The 19,710-nt window shown below is 39.8% G+C and overlaps 1 protein-coding gene across 4 annotated transcripts in view; it reads right to left on the minus strand.

The window, feature by feature from the left end:
* Positions 1-320: 320 nt before the first annotated feature.
* CALCRL (calcitonin receptor like receptor) overlaps positions 321-19,710 on the minus strand; it is a 63,431-nt gene continuing 44,041 nt past the window's right edge. For 3 of the 4 annotated variants that reach the window (XM_053947110.1, XM_053947109.1, XM_053947112.1), the window contains 7 exons: positions 19,279-19,405; positions 17,739-17,892; positions 16,510-16,570; positions 16,329-16,395; positions 10,607-10,825; positions 10,200-10,241; positions 321-4,387 (listed from right to left, as the gene is read on the minus strand). In XM_053947110.1, coding sequence (XP_053803085.1) covers positions 4,166-4,387; positions 10,200-10,241; positions 10,607-10,825; positions 16,329-16,395; positions 16,510-16,570; positions 17,739-17,892; positions 19,279-19,405 — 892 coding nt within the window. In that variant the 3' untranslated portion in view covers positions 321-4,165. Of the gene's footprint in view, positions 4,388-6,891; positions 6,951-10,199; positions 10,242-10,606; positions 10,826-16,328; positions 16,396-16,509; positions 16,571-17,738; positions 17,893-19,278; positions 19,406-19,710 lie in introns of those variants that run through there. The other variant, XM_053947111.1, reaches the window with a different exon arrangement.

A 19,710-nucleotide genomic window follows, 5' to 3' on the forward strand; every position in this document is an offset into this window, starting at 1 on the left:
CCGAAGATCAAAAAACCTACCTGCAATTACAAGCTGCTGCTTAGAAGCCATGAAGAGAGGCAGGAGATTGTGCATTTTTTGGATGGCTATTAGCACACTTTAACTGGGGGTAACAGGCAGACTGTAGTATTAACACCTAGTATTTAAGATCCCCTGGGGGGGTGTTAAATATTTCTTGGGGTTTTACTTGACCTTAGGTTTGCTTATCTACCTCCACCTCCACTGATGGAATGAAGAAGATGGATACACTCAATTTAGTCTCTTTAGAACTAACTAACTCTGCTGTTAGTTCCTGATGAAACAGACATTTTGGCTTAATGTAAGTAAATATTAACTTTTTATTAAAAGGTGGATTCAGAAGACAAGAAGTAGGAATACTAAACTTTCAGGTAAATAATTTTATGTCCAGTCATCTCATATTATCTGTACAAACTTCCTCCAGAAATTCAGCACTCTAGTATTAAATACAAGTATTGAAAAACACTTAAAACCAGAATAATTGTTAGTAACTCTATGTAATTACTTTCTCCCTGGGTTAATATTTAACTATCACAGAGTTAAGACATCTGTGAAAGCCAATTTAGATCAGCTTTGTTACATTACAGCACAAGAGAGATGAATAAATGGCGTAATATTTTATTGATCAGAAACAATACTTTTCTCGGCAATTAAAATGCATGATTCATATGAACAAGGTGAAAACCAAACGACCAAAAAAATAACTTCACATTTTTTCCATTTTCTTCTTAGTGTAAGCAATAAATACAATGCCATAACTTCTATTAATCTTATTTACATAGTACAATAAATGAATGTTGCCTGGTTGCCAGCCCAAATGTTTCTTGACATCAAAAGGAATAAGTGTTGCAGCATTTCTACAGCCAAATACTCTTGTAGATCACCACCATGAAAAACTGAATAACAAAAATGCCAACATGAAACAACCAACTGAGGGACCCTGCAATGCAGCCATTTATTAATTGAAGACAGTAGCATTAAAAACAGATATTTTCTCTCATTGAATCATAGCATGCTGGTGTTACAGATAACAAATACAACTATTGCTGTAGCCTCTGTAGATTGATACAATAAATTCTCACTAAATAATAATAAAAAAAAGGAAACAGCAAATAATAACAGGTAATAAACAAATAATAATCTGCATGTTCAAAGGAATCTCACAGCCCCACCAAAAGAGAGTTTACTTCCATCCCAGAGAATACAGCTATGGACTACAACAGTCTGTAAAGTAGAAGAAAGCCATGAGAAATCAGCATAAGAATTTGATTTTAACTTACGGTGACCAAAAAACATTTTAAGAAGCAGACTCTTAGCTATGTAGAAACAGAAAAAAGGTGAGGTAGGAAGACAAAATAAGGAATTGGTATTTTCCAATGCAAATTAGAAAGCAGATTATCTAACCTCAGCAGGAGAAGGGAAATATAGCTCTGCTATACATGTGACCCTTCACAGCCAGAAATATTTTCTTGCACATCCAGCTGGCTGTGTTTCTTTTCCAAAGTGAAGATGGGCAGGTGTGTGCCTAGAAGGAAGCTGTGATTGTCCACCTAGATGTAGGGTAATTTCTGTATAAAAACAATTTTCCCTCCTAAGTTACAATTACAGCTTTCTCTAATAGAAATATATATTAAATGACAAAACCTGTAGCCTGTTAAATTTGAACTGCCTCTCTGAGAATGAAGCTTAATTAAAGTCTAATACTGTATCACACTCTAAACCAACATCTATGTGTTAATTACAACAACAATCCACCAGGTACCATGAAATAATTCTCTAATAATATGCCATAAATGGTTTACAGCACACTTAAATGGACAGACACCTGTCTGGGCTTTGAGTCTCAGTGGTACCTGCAGATTGTGCAAAGGGAACTCAAGACAGATTTATACCAGCTGATGATCTGGTCCCACAAATATAAAGCTGCTACACTGGAGCAGGGATTTTCTGCACCACTGATATCTTCAGAACATTGCACAAATGTTAAGTAACACTACAAAGTTCAGCCAGCAGAGTTGTAAATAACCTCTAGTCATGTTGTAGCAGACATTGTTACTGTCACTCTTAAAATTTAAGAGACTGTAACTTTTTATTGCCAGATCTTACACTACTCTACACAATCCAACTGATTCTTCAAATCATCCCCATCAGCTGACCAGACAGCCCTGCAGAAGAGGAGAAATCTTCATTGTGCATCCTAGCTGAGATTCTCTATTGTGAAACTGTATCATTAATAAAGCACTTCCTATGTTCACTCTCCAGACATGAGAGCTGTAAAGTAACACTAAAAAAAGGTGCAAGTGGCAGGACCTTGCTACATCCTCCCAATGTTTTCTTTTTAAGTACAAAGTATGAAACACCTTATGAAGTCACAAAGTAATAAACACTACTGAAGCGTAGAGAAAAGCGACTGACAAAAATGTTTAAATGTCAAAGTCAAGGTGGCTTGTATACAACAATTTTCTATGCAAAATTATTTCAAACTGGTCTCAGAAAGAACTGTCTTCCAATTTTTTGACTGGACTACATGCATCAGTAATATGTTCATTAGCAAAGCAGTCTGTCACAGTTCCAGCATCTACTTGTTCTTCTGCCTAATTTTGGTTTTTCCCTATTTCAAGTAGAGACTTATCTGCAAATGAAATGTATAAAATTTTTTCTTACATTTTTAATTTTCAGTGAACTCACCTTGTTTCATGCCCTCATTCTTGAGCATTTTTGTCTTTTCACTTAAGAAAACTACTATTTCTTTAAAGCATAAAGATTTAAGAAAAATACAAATTTCTGTAAAGACACTTTCTCAAGACCTTCCTGACAACCTCCTAGTTTTCAGTGAGACCTTTATGCACCAGCAGAACCAAAGGAACAACATATAAAGTACTGTTCTTAGCTAATTAACTGAGACAGAGATTCAGAATCAACCAATCCAAAATAATATTGAAATTCTCAATCCATAAAGTTTTGAAACTTTATAATACAAAACTTATACTGGATTTTCCAAATAATGAGAATTACTAATATTAGTTTGCTTGATTGGTCTGAGTCTCATATACTGGCTTTAAAGGTAGTATATCATGTGCACTGTGTTCAGTCTTGCATGCTCACATCAGACAACAAAAACAGCCACAAAACTTTGCCCCAAGAATGAAGGAATAAGTTATCAAGAGTATGGCCAGGGAAATACAGAAAAGTAAAATCAGAATGACGCTACCACGAATAAATACAAGATCTTCTCCAGGTGAGTGAATTCCTTCAGCACACAGTGAACTTCCACCAGTTGCAGTTACTAGAGTGTCTGGAAGGACTTACAGTGACTCAGGTGACTCCTTTGCTCTCTGGCAGTGAGGCCTCATCAGTCTTGTCTTTGTTAAATCCAGAAGAAAACTTCCATACAATTCAGGAGAAGGAGACACTGCTGAATATCCTGAAATAGCTTCAATAGAATTGCTCAAATCTTGGTGCAAGATAGTACACTGCAGTACAGAAGTACATGAAGGCTCACACTGGAAGTGGTGTCTGTGCTTGGTGTAAAACAGTGGGAAGAAAACAAACTGGCCAAACCAAAGCAAAACATCAATCTCTTTAACCAAAAGAGCAGTATCTATCTTTGAATCTGTTACCTCAGCCTACCTGTCAGGCTTTTTTGACAGCCAAATGAATGCTGGACCAAAAAAACGACCTGGAAAACTTCTTGTTATTGCACCTATTTAAACCATTTTGCTTTGTTCTATTTTAAGTTGAATTAAGACAACAGTGTATGGTATTTACACTCTAAGATTCTATAGGCAAATGAAGTGGCTTCAACACAGCACAGTCTTATACAAACTTCCAAGAAAATAAGAAATCCTTCATTGATTCCCTTTGTACAAAAATTTGCCAACTTTGTCTACACAGTAGAAACTGAAGAGGCAAAGTTTGTATCCTTATATAAATGCACATACATATATAGATATATATGTACAGATGTCCATACTGTATAGATACACACACAACTACATGCATGTGTGTTTACACACGCACACACACACGCACGAGAAACACCTTGGTTTAGTTTGCATCATCCAGGAGAATAACATTTCCCAAGGTAGGCGAGATCTTCTGGCCATGAAGTCACTGAATCAGCTGTGGATTGGCAGGGGACAGCCCCTCAGCCATAGAGCTTCTCAGTCTTGAGTGCCACGCTGTCCATGTCGTGGTAGCCCTTGCCGTTGAGGTGCTCGCCGGCGCAGTCGTGGCCGTAGCCGTAGCCCTGCACGTCGCTGATGGTGGACACGGTGTAGGAGGCCGTGCGCATGGCGTCCGAGTGGCTGAAGCTGTGCTCAAACTGGATCTTGTACTGGTTCCAGTGCCTCCTCAGGACAGCCTGCACCTGTGCCCCCAGACAAAGCAAAGTGCACGTCAACCTCAGCTCAGGGCCTCCTTTCGTTGTTGTTTGTCTCTTCACTCTTTGTCTCAACAAATGGGCCAGTAAGGCTCAGAAATCCTGGACAAGGATACCCACCTACCTGCCATTTAGCACTGGAATTATTCACCGCTTAGGTAAGCATAATTTTTCAGCAAATTTGGTGTGAAGTAATGGCATTTTACAATTGTAGTGCACTAGCTGCTCAGAAAAAGGACAGGTTACAGGAGGAACAGCAGCCACACAATTTTCTGCTTCCTCCCCTGTGAACTGCAGTCCAGTGGAGGACAGACTAGAAACAGAGGTGGAAAAGGTAATTTCTGTTCGTCCTTATTTTCAAAAGGCCACATCCTCAGCAGCTGTAAATCCATTTACTCTCAGCAAACCATAATTTATATTTGCTATGCTTTTGGCACAAGTCAGTCTTTCCCAATTTCTGGCCATACCTTAAGCAAATGACTAGAAGGACAAATTCCCGAACTCCACATTTCTACCAGAGTTAAAAATAAAGCTGATAAAATAGCTGAACATTGGTTTACATGTCTCCACTGAAAGGATGTGATGTTTGTCATGGCCTTCCTCCAATATGGTTAAACACCTGTGCAGAGTGGAGCGAGGAAGTGTCACATTCATGAAATTCACACAGAATTAGTCTTTCAGGGCACATGCCAAGTGGGGAATGCTAACAATGGTAATAGCTCCTGTTGTTGCTTTTTCAGACATTTTTCTATGTTAAAAAAACTGCCTACAGGTCGTGAATATTTAATTTCCTTTTCAGCCAAACTTTGTACAGAAAGCAGTCCTAACTGCTAACCAGTGAACAGGGACTGCCCCAGTTAATTGTTTATATTATGGGTAAATATTTTTAGGATTTTCCATATGTCTTCTGGGTTTATGTTTGCTTTCCATTTCCCTCACACAATGGCTCCTTTTATCTAATTTTACTCTGGCTTTAATAATGAAAAATAAAAATAAATGCAAGAAAAGGGATGTAGCTTTTAGGCTTCCTGCAGTCTAGTATCAGAAATCTCTGCTTAAAGGAGAACTTCATATTTCTCAAATCCTTTACAAGGAAATGTTAGACAGTAAGGAAAAAGGTATCAACCAATTAACATAACAAATTAGCATTTTAGGGCAAAGGAAGTGTTCTCTTACTGTTCACAAAAACTTTCTAATCCACTCTAAACATCTAAACACAAATCTTCAAGCACTGAGAAATCAATTACCTTAATAATTTTGAGTTTCAGATCTTATTGCTTTTCATATAAAAATTCTGTATTTCCTCAGAGTCTAAAGGCTGAGTTCTTGTTTCAGCATGGGAAGTTTTTGATTAATTATTATATGCATTGCATAGAACCTTAGAATAGAGCCAATACAGAACCTTAAGTCTCTGCACAATTTGATTCCACCTCCAGTAATCTATCATAAAGCCAAGACAAGGACCATATTCAAAATTCCAGCTTTTCCAAGAGGGAAGCTTGGAATTTAGTTTGGACTCAATCAATCTGTGTTCATCACTAAGCTATGTGCTATTTGTTCTCCTTTCACAGTCAGTTACTTCAGTAAGCTCAGAGTTTGAACATAGACACACATGCAAAAAATTACACATTGAGCAATTTTCACTTTAGACAAGACAGGCTGGAGGTGGGGAAAATGCCAGCAACTGGAACTAAATGGCTTAACAAGGTCAAAGAAGTCTCTTGGCAGAGCTGGGAGATTAACTAGGCTTGCCAAATTACACACTCCACTCCTCTCCCACACTTCTCCTGATTCCTTCAGTAACAATTATTCTTCTTATTTTTGCTTGTTAATAACATTTGTTAACCGATCCTAAAGGATTCCATGGCTCCTGAGAGTCACCAGCATCCCTGCAAGACAAGTGTCTTGGGGCTACTGCCAGGGAAAAGCAGTCCAGCTGCTCCATGCCAGGACAGAGAGCTATAAAAAGGGTTTCCTGTACGGGCAAAGAGCATTTCCTCTCTGCCTGCCCCAGTGCCCATCACACTCTCTCCATGCATTTCTAACTGAGCCACGTATTCCTGGCATTCTTCCCAAAGCCTCTCCATTACTGCTGAATCAGGACTGCACCCCTGCCCTGCTGTGTGTCTGTTCTTGTAGGGTCTTACATCCTTTCATCTATTGTGAGTGTCTTTCACTCTTCTCTAACCTTCCAATCATTTATAGAAAAAGATGGGAAAATTCAGTTACACTCTGTTTAACAATATGTGTGTCTGCCCACAAAGTGAGAACAGAACTTTTACTGCCTTCTCCTCTCACTTTGAACAGTGGCATGGAGCTGTAAATTCAGCTCAGGAGGGGTAGAACTTTGTAACTTTGTTACAAGAAAGGATGTTAAAGAAAGCATTGAATAAAAAATATTGTAATAATATAATTGTGTTTCTCAGTCATTAACAGAGATACTGATTCCAGCTGGAAAAAATCATTATTTCTCACCTTGTAACTTAATAATGGCTGGATTTGATGAGTTTGCAGGAAGGACTCCTTCCAGTCAGCCCTATAACACTGGTAGCTTGACGTTGGATATCAGACAAATTAAACAGCTCAGTAGCCAACCAGGAGGAAAAAAAAAAAATAACCAAAAAACAACCAAACCACAACACAGCCTCATCCATCTCAACTATTGTACAACAGATTGTATAACCTTGCAAACCTGAGACTATGATCTTCATGGCAACATTTCTGAGGAGCAGTGAAATGAAGGAAAAAAAGCAAACAAACCCCACAAGGCTTACACAGATCATGTAGGTCATTATAACACCTGCTATTAAAATTTCAACAGGAATCTTCCTACTGATTTATCAGCGATCTGGGACAAGCTTCTCCTCTGACCACAGCCTGTATGACCCCAAAAGCCACACTAGCCCATCTGAAGCTGGCAAACCTGATGTGTTGAGAGCATCTTACTCTGTGGGCTGCTGGCCCAGAGTAAGAGCAGACTGTGAGTGTCCTTGGGGAAGCCCTGGCACAGAGCATCCAAGCTGAAGGGCTTGCACATCCGCCCTGTCTGGAGGAGCTTTGTGACCAGCAGCTGCAGTGCCTGTAAGAACTGGATTTGACAGGCCATCCCTGGCTGCTCTGCTCAGCAAACTGGAGATGTTCCTTGGCTACAGTCAGCAGCACATACCAGCTATTTTTCTTACATTTCTTAATTCATCTTCACTGAAGTTCTATCCTAGCAGATCACTTTTGTTCACTTTTTGGCCAGAAGTGTTTTGCTCAAACAGGATTAGGCTCCTGATATTTGGTGCAGAACACACTAAAATGTACAGTAAAAGGCTAAGACTTGGAAAGAAATTAGTGCTTTTAGCATTTTTTAATTGCTAATACCCCTGACCTGCAGCCCCACTTGCTGGGGCCAGAACCTTTTAGGAGAAAAATGAAAGACATTTTTTCTGTGCTGACATTTTTCCCTACCTACATTCTCCCCTTGCATTTCCTTACTGATACAGTTGTTTATATAGCACTAAGTCCTTTCTTGAGCAAGGTGTACTGAAAATCATTTTGAAAAAAGTATAGTGGTCACTGAAGCACTGAACACAAAGGTGGTCTAAAAAGGATAAATTTCCACTCTCTAGAGAGCAAATACAGACATGTATCTTTAACTAAGTAAAGGTCTGTGGTCTAAAAGTTGAACTCCTAAATTAATAAATGTTAAAATACCTACATTCTCCTTTAAATATTATTCTGCCAGTAGATATTCAAGCAGTGATTCACTTATTAGGATTTGTATGAGTTGGAAGAGCTCATCTTTTACCACTGATGAGCCCATGGTGAATTTAGGGGATGACTCAGGTTTGGTTTTTCTTACACAGCAGAAAAGGATATGTTAAAAAATACGAATTTGTAACAATGAAATATTAACATATACAGGAATAGATTTCAAAATAAATCATAATTTAAAATTAAAAGCAGCCTTGGAAGAGGCACAAGGATGAAGACAGAACTGAGCAGCAGACAATATTGTTTCATAAAAACTGCAGAAATTTTCAGGTTTTCCACCCCTCCTCCTTAATTTTCCACTGGAGCAGAACAAACTGATTTTTTTCAAAATACCTGTTTTTAGAAGGCATTCTGAACTATACTATGGCATTGTAAAGGCATCCTGAGCTTTCTGCACTGTAGAAGGGAAAGAATGTGTGAAATGTCAATGCAGAGTGAGGGCAAGTGATCAGATCCAATCCAGAGCACTTAATGATCTTCATGCTTTGAACTACATGTATGAGCAGGGACTTGAACCTGCATCTACTCTATGGCAAAATCAGATCAAGGCCCCTGCCCCAGACCCACTGAACCCAGAGAAAGCCTATCTTCATCTTTTCTGGCTCCCTGGCAAAACACCAGTAGAACTGAGACATTTGGGTGGGGGGACACACAACAAAGACACACAAATAGACTTTCAAAGCCCATGGTAGTTTCATTGCAATTCTGTCAGCTTTGGACTTGGGAAGAGAAGGAAGGGCAATTTACACTAATGAATTCTAGCATTAGTGAAATATTTACCTTTGAGTAAAAATTACTGCCCAATAACACTATAGAAACACACTGGCACAATTTTAGAACATCTAATAAAAAACCCTAAGGGTTCACTCTTAGGAAAACATCTGGTTACTCCCAAATTTCTGCTTACAGCCTATACTGTAACCACACTAAATGGAGAACAAATGAGCAAACAGATGTGTAGGAATAAGTATAGCATTGTATTTGTTCCTCTGCCAAAAATGTTGGCAAATTACCAGTTAGTTTTTTGGTGGGGGTAGTTTTGTTCATTTGTTTTGGGGTTGCTGGGGTTTTTTTGCAAGCAAGAGGAACATTAACCATTTTAGACATATTTTTTTAGCCTTCCTACTACTCTGATCTCTGACACTAAGCCTCTGGAAGTGTACTCTCTACAGCCTGAGGCAAGAGTTTCTACATGAAAGTAGAATGTGCACTCTGAAAGTCATCCTGTGCACTCCAGGGATCTTGACCTAGCCAAGATAACAGCGAAGCTTGTTAGCTTCAACAGGATCAATACTATCTATTACTGAAACTTGGTACAATCCTCTCATGTCAGAATAAGGTCTGTCCTTGGAACTGGCTGATCGTGGTACCTTAAACATGCACTTGTGACCCACACAAATTCCTGCCCCAAGCGCACCAAGCTGTTAAGGCCTGACTGTTGGAATGGTTCTTTTTGCTTCTGCTAAAAAAACACTTTTCCAAATCTCAGCCTAAAATTTTCTCAGAGAGCCTCATAAAACAATCCCGGACTCATAGAAGGAGTTTGGTTGGAAGAGACCTTAGTGACCATCTAATTCCAGCCATACCCCAGCCCAGCAATGTGTGTGCAGTGTGGTCCTGTTCCTGCTACAGAAGGATCAAGCAGTGAGTCTCCAGGATAACATCCTGTACAGCTTCCAACACAGACAAATAAACCTTCTGGATGTTGAACTGCTTTTCAGTGTGATGATATTTATCTAGACTTTATAGCAAAGTCACAACTCTCTTCAATTTCTTAATCAAGACAAACGTGTATAGCTCAGCACCCAAGAATCAGTCCTAACACACTTAATGGTGCCATGAATGATGGCATAGTCCTTTCCAAGCTCTGCTCTTGGCATCCTGATACTTTGTTTTCTTCTTTTAATTTAGACAAATTTAGACATAAAATTAAAAAAAAAAAAGAAAAAAATACCACCTCCTTAATTGCTGAAACAAAAACATAAAAAACATAAAAAAAGAAAAATTATTATAGATATAGTTAAAGTTGTTACTCTACCTCGCCATTGAAGAAGCAGAAAATTGTAGCCACCAGCAGACCCTGTAAAATAAAACCAAAGATTCTGCTTTAATTCATATGCATATAGGCTATTTCAGGTGTGAGATAATTAAAGGTTTCTGATAAAATTCAGATATAGATAGCACAGAGAATGCAGGACAAATCTAAACACGATGAATTATTTCTAAAAATAGGTCACTAAAAATATGGGGCCAGCTTTCTGCCACGATGTTTCTTTCCTTTGAAAATTGGAAGGTAAGCAAATGAAAATCCAACATACTGAGAAATCAAAGCCTACTGGATGAAGATCTTTAAACACTGCAATAACAGGACCATTTCTCTTTTGTTTGATTGCCATGTCAACTGCTCTGAGCTCAGGTGAGTCAGGGCTGTGTGCTGCTCCCCACCTGGTAGTGCATGAGGATGTGCATCACGTAGTCGTACACCTCCTCGGCGATCTGGCCCTCGGGTCGCCATGGGAACAGCACAAACTCGATGCCAAGGAGAGGGACAAGAATCAGGGTGGCTCTCACTGCTTTCATGTACAGGTTGGACTCAGCCTTGTGGGTGTCTTTCAGCTTGGTTATGAGAACGCGAACGATGTTCAGCAGGAAGAAAAGGTTCACCTGTCGGAAAAGGAAAGGACACTGAGAAGGAGGTCTGAAAAATTAATTCCACATGCTGATTTGTGAGACTGGAAACCAGACAACAAAAACTCACACTGCTTGTGTAATCTACACAAGAGATATCAGATAAACATCTTTGAAAACACCTTTAAGTAACTGAGATGTGGGTCTAACTTCCAGTATCCACACCATTCCTTGAACTCTCTAAGCAAAGTACCTGCCAGTGGTAACAACCCACACACCTTTCTCTCTGCTGCCAGAAACAGTGCATGGGTGAAGGATTGATTCTTTTCAAGTTGGTCAAGAGAGAGGATGATGCTTTTCCCTCCTTGTATTCAAATATGGTTCCTCAAAAAGCTACTTTTTATTTTTCAAACATGAATTTGGTAAACTTATAGAGAAGATGAAATAAGAATAATTTAAAAAACCCAGCAAAATGCTGCTACAAGGAACTGTATATTCTTCTAGACAAACAGTGGATTTGGCATTCTTACACTAGCCAGTGGTTGGATCTTGTATTCTTTCAGCAGAGCTGCCAATGAGGCAAGCACTGAGATGATGCTCCATGTCATTCCCTTGCACTACTGAACTTGTTTATTTCCATAGTTACTAAGGCTTTTTATTGGTTAGAAATGGTCGATCTCTGTTCCTTCAGTTTGACCAGGAAAAAATCCCAAACTGTCACTGTGAGCAAGCACAAAACTGATACACTCACACAGGTATGTGTATGGACACACACACACCCCCCCAGGGATGAGGAACCAGAGCAACAGCAGCCCTAGGGATGATCCCACCCCACCCTCACGTCCCGTGCAGCCCCTGGTGGAAGCTGCAGGCAGATGAGACCCTGAGAACTCAGCCAGTCCATGCCCTTATCCCGGGCACAGAGACAGGACAGAGGTGCTCTGGGGAGCTGCCATGGAAGGGACAGACACAGCCTCTGCTCCTGTCTCTGCTTCCAGAGGATTGTCTGCCCTTGCCAACAACCAGAGACAGAAGGAGGGTAGGGGAAGAAGTTGGCAGACAGACAGACAAATCCCTTCTAAAACACCTCAGAATTCCTGGTCTAGGAGGAGGCTCTGTCTTGCTGTAGCACAGGTGCAAGCAGGGGAAGCATTTCAGACCATGGGTGTCATTCTGTCTCCACAGCCCTGGCAGAATTCCTTCTGTCAGTTCAGGCTTTCAGAATAAATAGCTGTGTGCTATTACAGCAACATGGCCCTTTACAGACATGTGATGTTATTTATATTCTACTTACATGCTATTTAAATCATGCTAACAGGAAGCTGTTTTACATAGGAAACTACTGCATGAAGTTCTCCTGGAAGCCTCCAGCTACCTTTAAGCTTTGTTTAAACAGCCAAGGTCTTCTGATTCTTTCTCAGGGGATTTATTTAGATTTTATGTAGCCCACGATCCCTATCCAACTTCCTATAGTTTGTGCAGACAATAAGTCCTTCCTCCATTTCTAAATTTAATCTTTCTCAAATCTACTTGTTCAACATTAACGTCTCAAACACTGAGTTTTCTATCCGCTCATGTTTTGGTAGCATGGCCAATTCCTATAAAACTGTCCTTAAGTGCTAATTGAAGATGAAAGTTGCAGCAGCCAGGCATAAATAGCAGCACCCAATGAGCTGGTTCTTTTACAATATGCACAGAGTTTTTCTATTTTTTTCACCCACGAAAACTAAAATGCACAAAATTAAGCATGCAAAGAGTTTGCAAATAGCAAAAAGGGCAAACAGAAAGCTGGAGGAGGCAAAGCAGAGGGCAGAGCTGAGTAGAACAGGATGAGTGTCAGTACAAATATGTAGCACCAATTTTTGAAGAATATCTCTTCTGTCAGAAAATAAGGGCGAGATCAGGATGAAATGAATTCTTAATTAAAGTGATGAAAACAGGTCCTGGTTTTAGGTAAGGTGCTGAGTAGATTTTTACATTTAAACAGAAGTAGGGCAGTGAAACTCCTCGCATGCACATTATCATCATATTGACTGTGATGGCTTGGAAAAGCCCAAAGGAGCTCTGTTGTGCTATCTGCACAGTGAACAGAGAGTGAAATAGCAACAGCCCCACAGTGACCTGAAAACTGAACAGGGCAACTGAGCAAAAACAGAAACAAAGGCAGAGAAGGCAATCCTAGACAAAAAAAAAAAAGTGTTGGTGCCTATACTGGAAACTCAGGAGCATTTAGGTTCTGGCTTGACAGAGGCAGTAAACTGAAGCTGAGTTCCTAAGTCAATAGGGGCTGCAGTTTTTGAAGTAAACTCTCCTCATGGCCCTGATATTTCTACTTTTCTCCATGCTGAGTTTGCACTAAGTAAGTATAGTATTCCTTGTAGGTTTAAATTCTGTTTCAGTTCTTCCTTAGGATGATATAAACAGACCATTGTCACTCAAGGCACTCAGACATTTTTAGATATGAGTTGGTAGCCACTGCCTGGCTTTTAATGCAGTTGTTCAGCTCCATATCTTTGCCTACTTGGACACTACTGAGCATTCAACTTCTAAACTCCTAAGCCTGGCACTGAGTTCAGCTCAAAGTCATTAAACGCAAGGACATAAAGACAAAGTGGGGAGCAACTGAACTTCTTCTAGCACACCTTCATTTCACTCAGAACTTGCATCTGTAATGGTCTGTCAGACTGCAACACCAATACATAGCATTATTACAGGGAGAGGAATATCCCTGTGACAATATTTATATAAAAACTGGCATAGCTAGATAATCCAGAGGCATCCAAAAAAACCACAGGAGCACTGGCACATTGAAGTCTACATGGAAATCACTACTGCTTTCACTGAAGTGCAAACCAATCCCTTTACCCTTCCCCCCTCAATTTTGATCAACATTTGTCTAGCATGCAAACTAACATCACCCTCTACTGTCTCATTCCCCCTCTGTTTCTTTAATTGTGATTGCTTAGGCAGACAGTTGTAATTTAATGGTCAGTTGAAGACAATTCCAATCAAAGTGCAACCTATGTCTGCTCCTGTTTCTTTGGCAGAAGAGCTGACCACAGTTACGTAACAACAGGGACCATAAAAGCAGCGTTGTTTTTAACTTTATGTAATTGTAGGATTTTCAGTGGTGTACAAGAGTTAAATTCCCATTGGTTTCTGCCAATTCTCCCTGGCACCCACTTGACAGTCCCCTTCACGTTCTGTTCTTTGAGATCTGTTCCTGCAAATAGAAACAGTGTCTTCCCCCTCGTTATCTAATTTGCAGTTTAATGTTGTTGCTTAAATGTCTACTAAAGCAGGTCATGCTTAGTAAAGTGTGGAAATTGTATCTGGCAAGCAAGCTGCTTAAGCAAATGAAGGTTCTGTTCACAAAGCCCAAACACATGCATTTAATCTAATATCTTTAGCCCTGCCTTGTCTTTTCTGAATTGAAAAAAGTATCTTTTTTTTTTGTTTGTTTCCAGAAAGGAAAGTAACTCCTTTAAAGTACTTTCACATCACAGGCAAGATGTACAGTTTAATCTGTTATTGCTGCATGATTTTCAAATAAATTCACTTATTGTACTGACTCAAGAAAAATACAAGAGGAACACTTTTAGTTGGGTCATGAAAAATATAGGAATATCAGGTGAACAAAGTTGTGAATTGCAGAGAGGATGGACAAAGACTGCCCAGACCAACCCCACAGAGATGATTATTATGCCTCCAGTAAAATCAAAGAACATTCTCAATGTGGCCTTGAATAGAAACAAGACTTGGTCATTTGGGATGGATCCAGAGCATTTGAATCCCACAGGAGGTCTGGCCACTTGCAGTGTGATTTTGTGGAGGCCACTGCTTAGAAGGATAAAAAATGACCTTACATCCTAAAATGAGGTCATTTCATAGAAGATAGTACAGTCTCATAGCTTTTACACAAATTTTTACATTGCTATTTAAAGCAAATTCTAATAAAAATTATCATTCAGCTTGAAAGAGCTTTACTTAAGTGACATATCTGTGGAAACACCAGAACAATGGAAGCAACAACCCACCAAAAAAAAAAAAAAAAATCCCTTTACTTTTCTGTGAAAACAGGGTTTCATCTGTGTGTAGCAGAGAGAATCAAAACTGAAAGGATTTAGAACTAGGTTGAAGTTTACAGATTAGAGCACAGCAGATCCTCATATGAACAGATACAGCAGACCTGTCTGACAGGACAAGAGATTACCAGCAATAATTCACACCCCAAGGGTCACAGCTCTCCATAACTTCATGGGCATTGCTCTGGCTGCCCACACAGAGGGGCTCAGGTGTGTCATGGTATCATCACAGTCTTCAAAATTTATGTTCACTATTTAATTTCACTATGAATGAAAAAGGGAGTCACAAGAATTCCAGGATTTATACAATGGTGTTCTGAGAGAATTCTCTACACACAGGATGCCCTCCACAGGTATTCATTAACAAGTTAACAGAAGAGCAAAGTGTAGATCAGAAGCTGAAATTATTTCCATAAAGTTAGGAAGGAATTTCCATAAAGGTTTTTATTCCTAATCAACTGCCTTTTGTGACCTGAAAAGCGGGGAGGAAAGTCAGCAGCCACAGACCCAGCAGTTTGGCCAGATCAGCTCGAGGTTTCTGCTACAAAACAAATGACTGTCATACACAGTCAGGGCTAATCACATATGCAATGCCTCTATGCTAATTATGTTCATTATGTAGATAGTTGTTTAAGTGCACACCTATTTCTATTTAGCAACAATATACTGCCTGAATTTCATAGGATAAATCCAGTCATAATGCAACTGACATACAAGATTGATTTTTATGCAGCAATGTCCTCAGTTACTCATCTAGAATTTCATTTAGTAGTGAACACTGAATAGAGCTGGCATTGACTTAGGGTGTCAGACAGAACACCGTGCTCTAAGATTTCATGGGCACTCCAGAAACAGAGGAGCTGCAATACCCCAGTGGCCAAAGCAGACAGGGCTAAATTAAGTATCAGAACAGGGGTAGTCACAGGTGCTGGCAGAACCATGTGCAGTGGCTCTCTCACAATCACCTGCTGTGATTTCTCTCCATCCCATATTCCCACCCAAATTCAGTCCTGGCATCCAAACCCCCTCTCCCTGAACCTCAGACAGTCTGGTGGCTGCTTGGCCATAGCACAGTGACACAATGAGGCTTCCAGCAGGGTCCACCTGGCAATTAGTCTGGGCATGAGAGGCATTCTCAGCTAAAGGAAGGATTTTCAATTCCCTTCCAGTACTCCAGGTAAGGTTTAGTCCTTCCTTGTTGCTAGGATTTAAGTGGAATGATAGCCAACATTGCAAACCCTGAGTTTCTCAAAGGACCAGAGGCACAGATCCTTAACAAAGCCAAGACTTCTTGCATCTTGTGTGTCTGAGGCACCTGCTGGGTTAAGCAGCAGACTCACAAGTGACAGTGACCTCAAAATGTTAGCTTAAGGCTCTTACCTTTGTAAGCTCATCAAGAGCAGCCAGAAAAAAAAAAAACCAAGAAAACAAAATACTATTTGAAAAATGCTTACCAAGAGAGCAGCACAAATAGGGCCATGGATGATGTAAAGCAGATGAGTATCAGAGCTGATCCAACAACTACAGAAAACAAACAGGAAAAGAAAAAAAAAAGGCATTTATTAGCTTCAGTTATTTTTTTTTTTACCTTAAAGAAAATATAAAAGTTTTGTAAAGCAAGCTGAAGCTCCTTACTTGTCATTATAATATAAGCTCCTTGCAACAGCATGTATGCAGGCAGGGATCAGTGGAAAACCTGTGGAGAAAAAAGCCAGTGTTTTCTTCATTAGTAAAACCTGGTTAATAACTAAGCAAACTTGCATATCTTGCAGGAATCTTCTGTATTTCCACCTCACCCAAACTATATACCTGCAGAGAAAATAAACTAACACGGACCAATTTAAACTTTATTTTCTTAGATTTCTTTCGGAGGGCTGTGTGAAACCTTATCCCCACTGACTTGCCAAGAAGTCCACAGCAACACACAGGAAAGGCAAAGCAACTTTTCACTTTTTAGAATGTAACAAGTGATCTTCATTAACACAGATGCTTTTCAGGTTGCCATCTGCAGTAACAGCAACGAGGAAAGGAATATTAAAATGGTGGTTGCATGTGTGAGCACGTTCTCACTGGTATGAGGAGAAAGTATCTTGCTGTATTTAGAAAACAACTTTGAAATCAGACTCAGGAAATCAAGCCAAATGAAAAAAATTAAAAAGAAAAAGCAAATTAGTCATCTGGGGCCCTTGACATTCTGGTGGTGCCTGACCTTCAGGAGCTGCTGAGCACCTGTGACCTTCCAGCCACGCCTCAGCTGAGCCTGCAGTGGGACAGTGACCCAGGTGTGAGTGTGCCAATGCAGGGAGGCTGCCAGAGCCTTCCCTCTCACTTTGTGAATAAGCCCTTGTGCATTATCTGAAGTGAGCAGGCTTGCCTTGTTGGTTTTGATACCGATATTACTTGAGCTCTTTGGTTACAGCTATTCTGTGTTTGCTTAGTGAACAATACAGGTCAAATGGAAGTGCTGGAAAAATAAATCCTCGGCCATCTCTAACTCAGTTCTGACCCTCCACCCTCAGCACAGGCCAGACTTCTCTGAAAACAAACATTCATTCCTGAATAAACATCTTTGAGGTGAGGAACAATGAATAATTACTTCTTAAGGTCTTTTTTATAATAGGAGACTATTTTCTCTATACAAAGGAGGAATCACTTCCTGACTCCAGAAATGCATAATCTCTCTGTCGGCAGAGGTGAGCACAACTTCCTACATTAATATTTCTAAGCTTGTTAAAACACTGCAGACAAAGAATTGGGGTGTGCCATGGCCACCCAAAGCTACAGCTCAGAGAGGCAAAGGTATGGATGTTTGAAGGAGGAAGAGGCTGCATTGACCTGAAAATACACAAGGTGAAATCACATACCCCAGCCAAGGAGGTAATACCACATCAAGTGCTGCTTCTCAGCAAAAACAGCCACCACAATCAGTGTGTGCAGGTAAATGCCTTCACACAGCATCCAAAAGTAGTTGCAACCCATCAGGTACAGGTAGATGAACTGTGACACTTTGCAACTAACCTACAGGGAAAAAAAAATAAAATAAAAGCAGAGTATAACAAATTTTTAATTTGCAGAAATCTCAGAGCTATATTTGCAAAGTGGAAAAAAATACCACTCGAATTAATGGTTATTCTGTTTTCCACTAAAATTACATATTTATTTACTTTGTAAAATAGAATTTTCATGATATTACAACCCCCTACTTTATGGTAACATAAAATTCATAACTGAGTCTGGATTTCTATTATTCAAACACGAGGACCCTGAGATCCTCCAGAGTGACAGAATGCTGTTATGATATTTTGCCTTATTGCAAACCTTGCCACATTTAACCACTCCAAATCCTTAAATTATCTAATAGTAACCCCACAGGAAATGTACTTTGATGTGAGCAATCCCCTCTCAGTTTTCCCCATCACAACATATAAATACCTCAGAGAACAATTCATGTTTTTAAAATGCTTGTAATACTTCCAGTTTTAACCTACTCAGAACTGCACCTAGGGACCAAGAGCTTGCAGTAGGTTCTGGAGGAGCCTGGCATTTATTTGTATTTAGCTTAATTCAAAATATATTCTACAGTTCAAATACTATAATATAATCTATTGAGAAGCCTAAAACATGGGGTTGTGAACAAGGATCAACAGCTAACTTGCAGATTTGATCACATTAAATCCTTTTTTTCCATCCTTCCAATATTGCTGCCTTTTTGATTGTTCTATTTCTGCCACTTGGCTTAAAACAAAACCCAATATTGTTTTACCATTTTCTGCTACCTGACTCACTTGATGATGATTATTAGCAGCTATCTCAGGTATGTTTTCCAGCACACTGATGATTGCTTCTATAGGAGAAAAGGAAATTATCTTTTTACTCGATTCAGCTTCCGGGGTTTTTACCCTAACTTCCACAGAATTAAGATTTATCTTCCATGTCTAAACAATAAAGCCAGAGCTAGGGATTTGTTTATGTACTTCATCTTTAGAATACTAAGTTGCAAAAATAAATTGTTCTTTTAACTGAAGATGGCCAAGTCAAACTAGAAGACAGATCCAAAACACCTCGCAAAACCTTTTTTCCTGCCCTTCCTTGGTGAATTCAGCTGTCAGCCTCCCTGACACCATCTACATTAGGCTTTCCTGCAGTTGTTTTGGGATAAAGCCATCCTGTGGAGCTGGGAAAAGGCATTCAGCAAGCTCAGTCTCACTTTTCCTATTTCACAGCCTGCAAAGTGCAGTGTCCCAGGCACTGTGAGACATCTGCTGCGCCCCACGGCCACGGCGCCGGGAACGCTGCGCCCTCGCTGCACGCAGCATTTCATCAGCTCTGCACTCCCACCTCTGCTGCAGCACTCCAGCCATGCACCTACAAACAGACAGGGCTGCCAAACAGACTTTCACTTACTGGGTTAGTTGCAACTAATTCCTGGTTGTTGGCAACGGCCGTCAGTGAAATTATTGTTACAACAGAGTTGCAAACAAAAGAGAAAAACAGATTTTTATGCAGGGTAATCCTTTGGCAACTCAAGCTCCTGGAAAAGAGAAACAAGAACAAATGAGTACATGGGAGGACAACTATGTGTACTTGGGGACAACTCTGACATTTGGAAATGCTACAGCTCTTGATTTTACTAACAAGTCCTACATCAACCCTTTCTTCGGGTCCAGAGCAAATTTAATACAGCAAAAAGAAGAAAGAAAGTACATTTAGATCCAATATGCTTAATGTGAAGGACCTGCTTTGAAGTGGCCATCTGAAAATTATTTAAATGCTGATAATCATTTTCAGAAGATTTACTGTTTTGGTTTTTTTTTGTTAGTACCTGAAGAATTTCCA

This window comes from Vidua chalybeata, chromosome 7 (genome assembly GCF_026979565.1).
Source record: "Vidua chalybeata isolate OUT-0048 chromosome 7, bVidCha1 merged haplotype, whole genome shotgun sequence".
In the NCBI taxonomy this organism is placed as follows: Eukaryota; Metazoa; Chordata; class Aves; order Passeriformes; family Viduidae; genus Vidua; species Vidua chalybeata.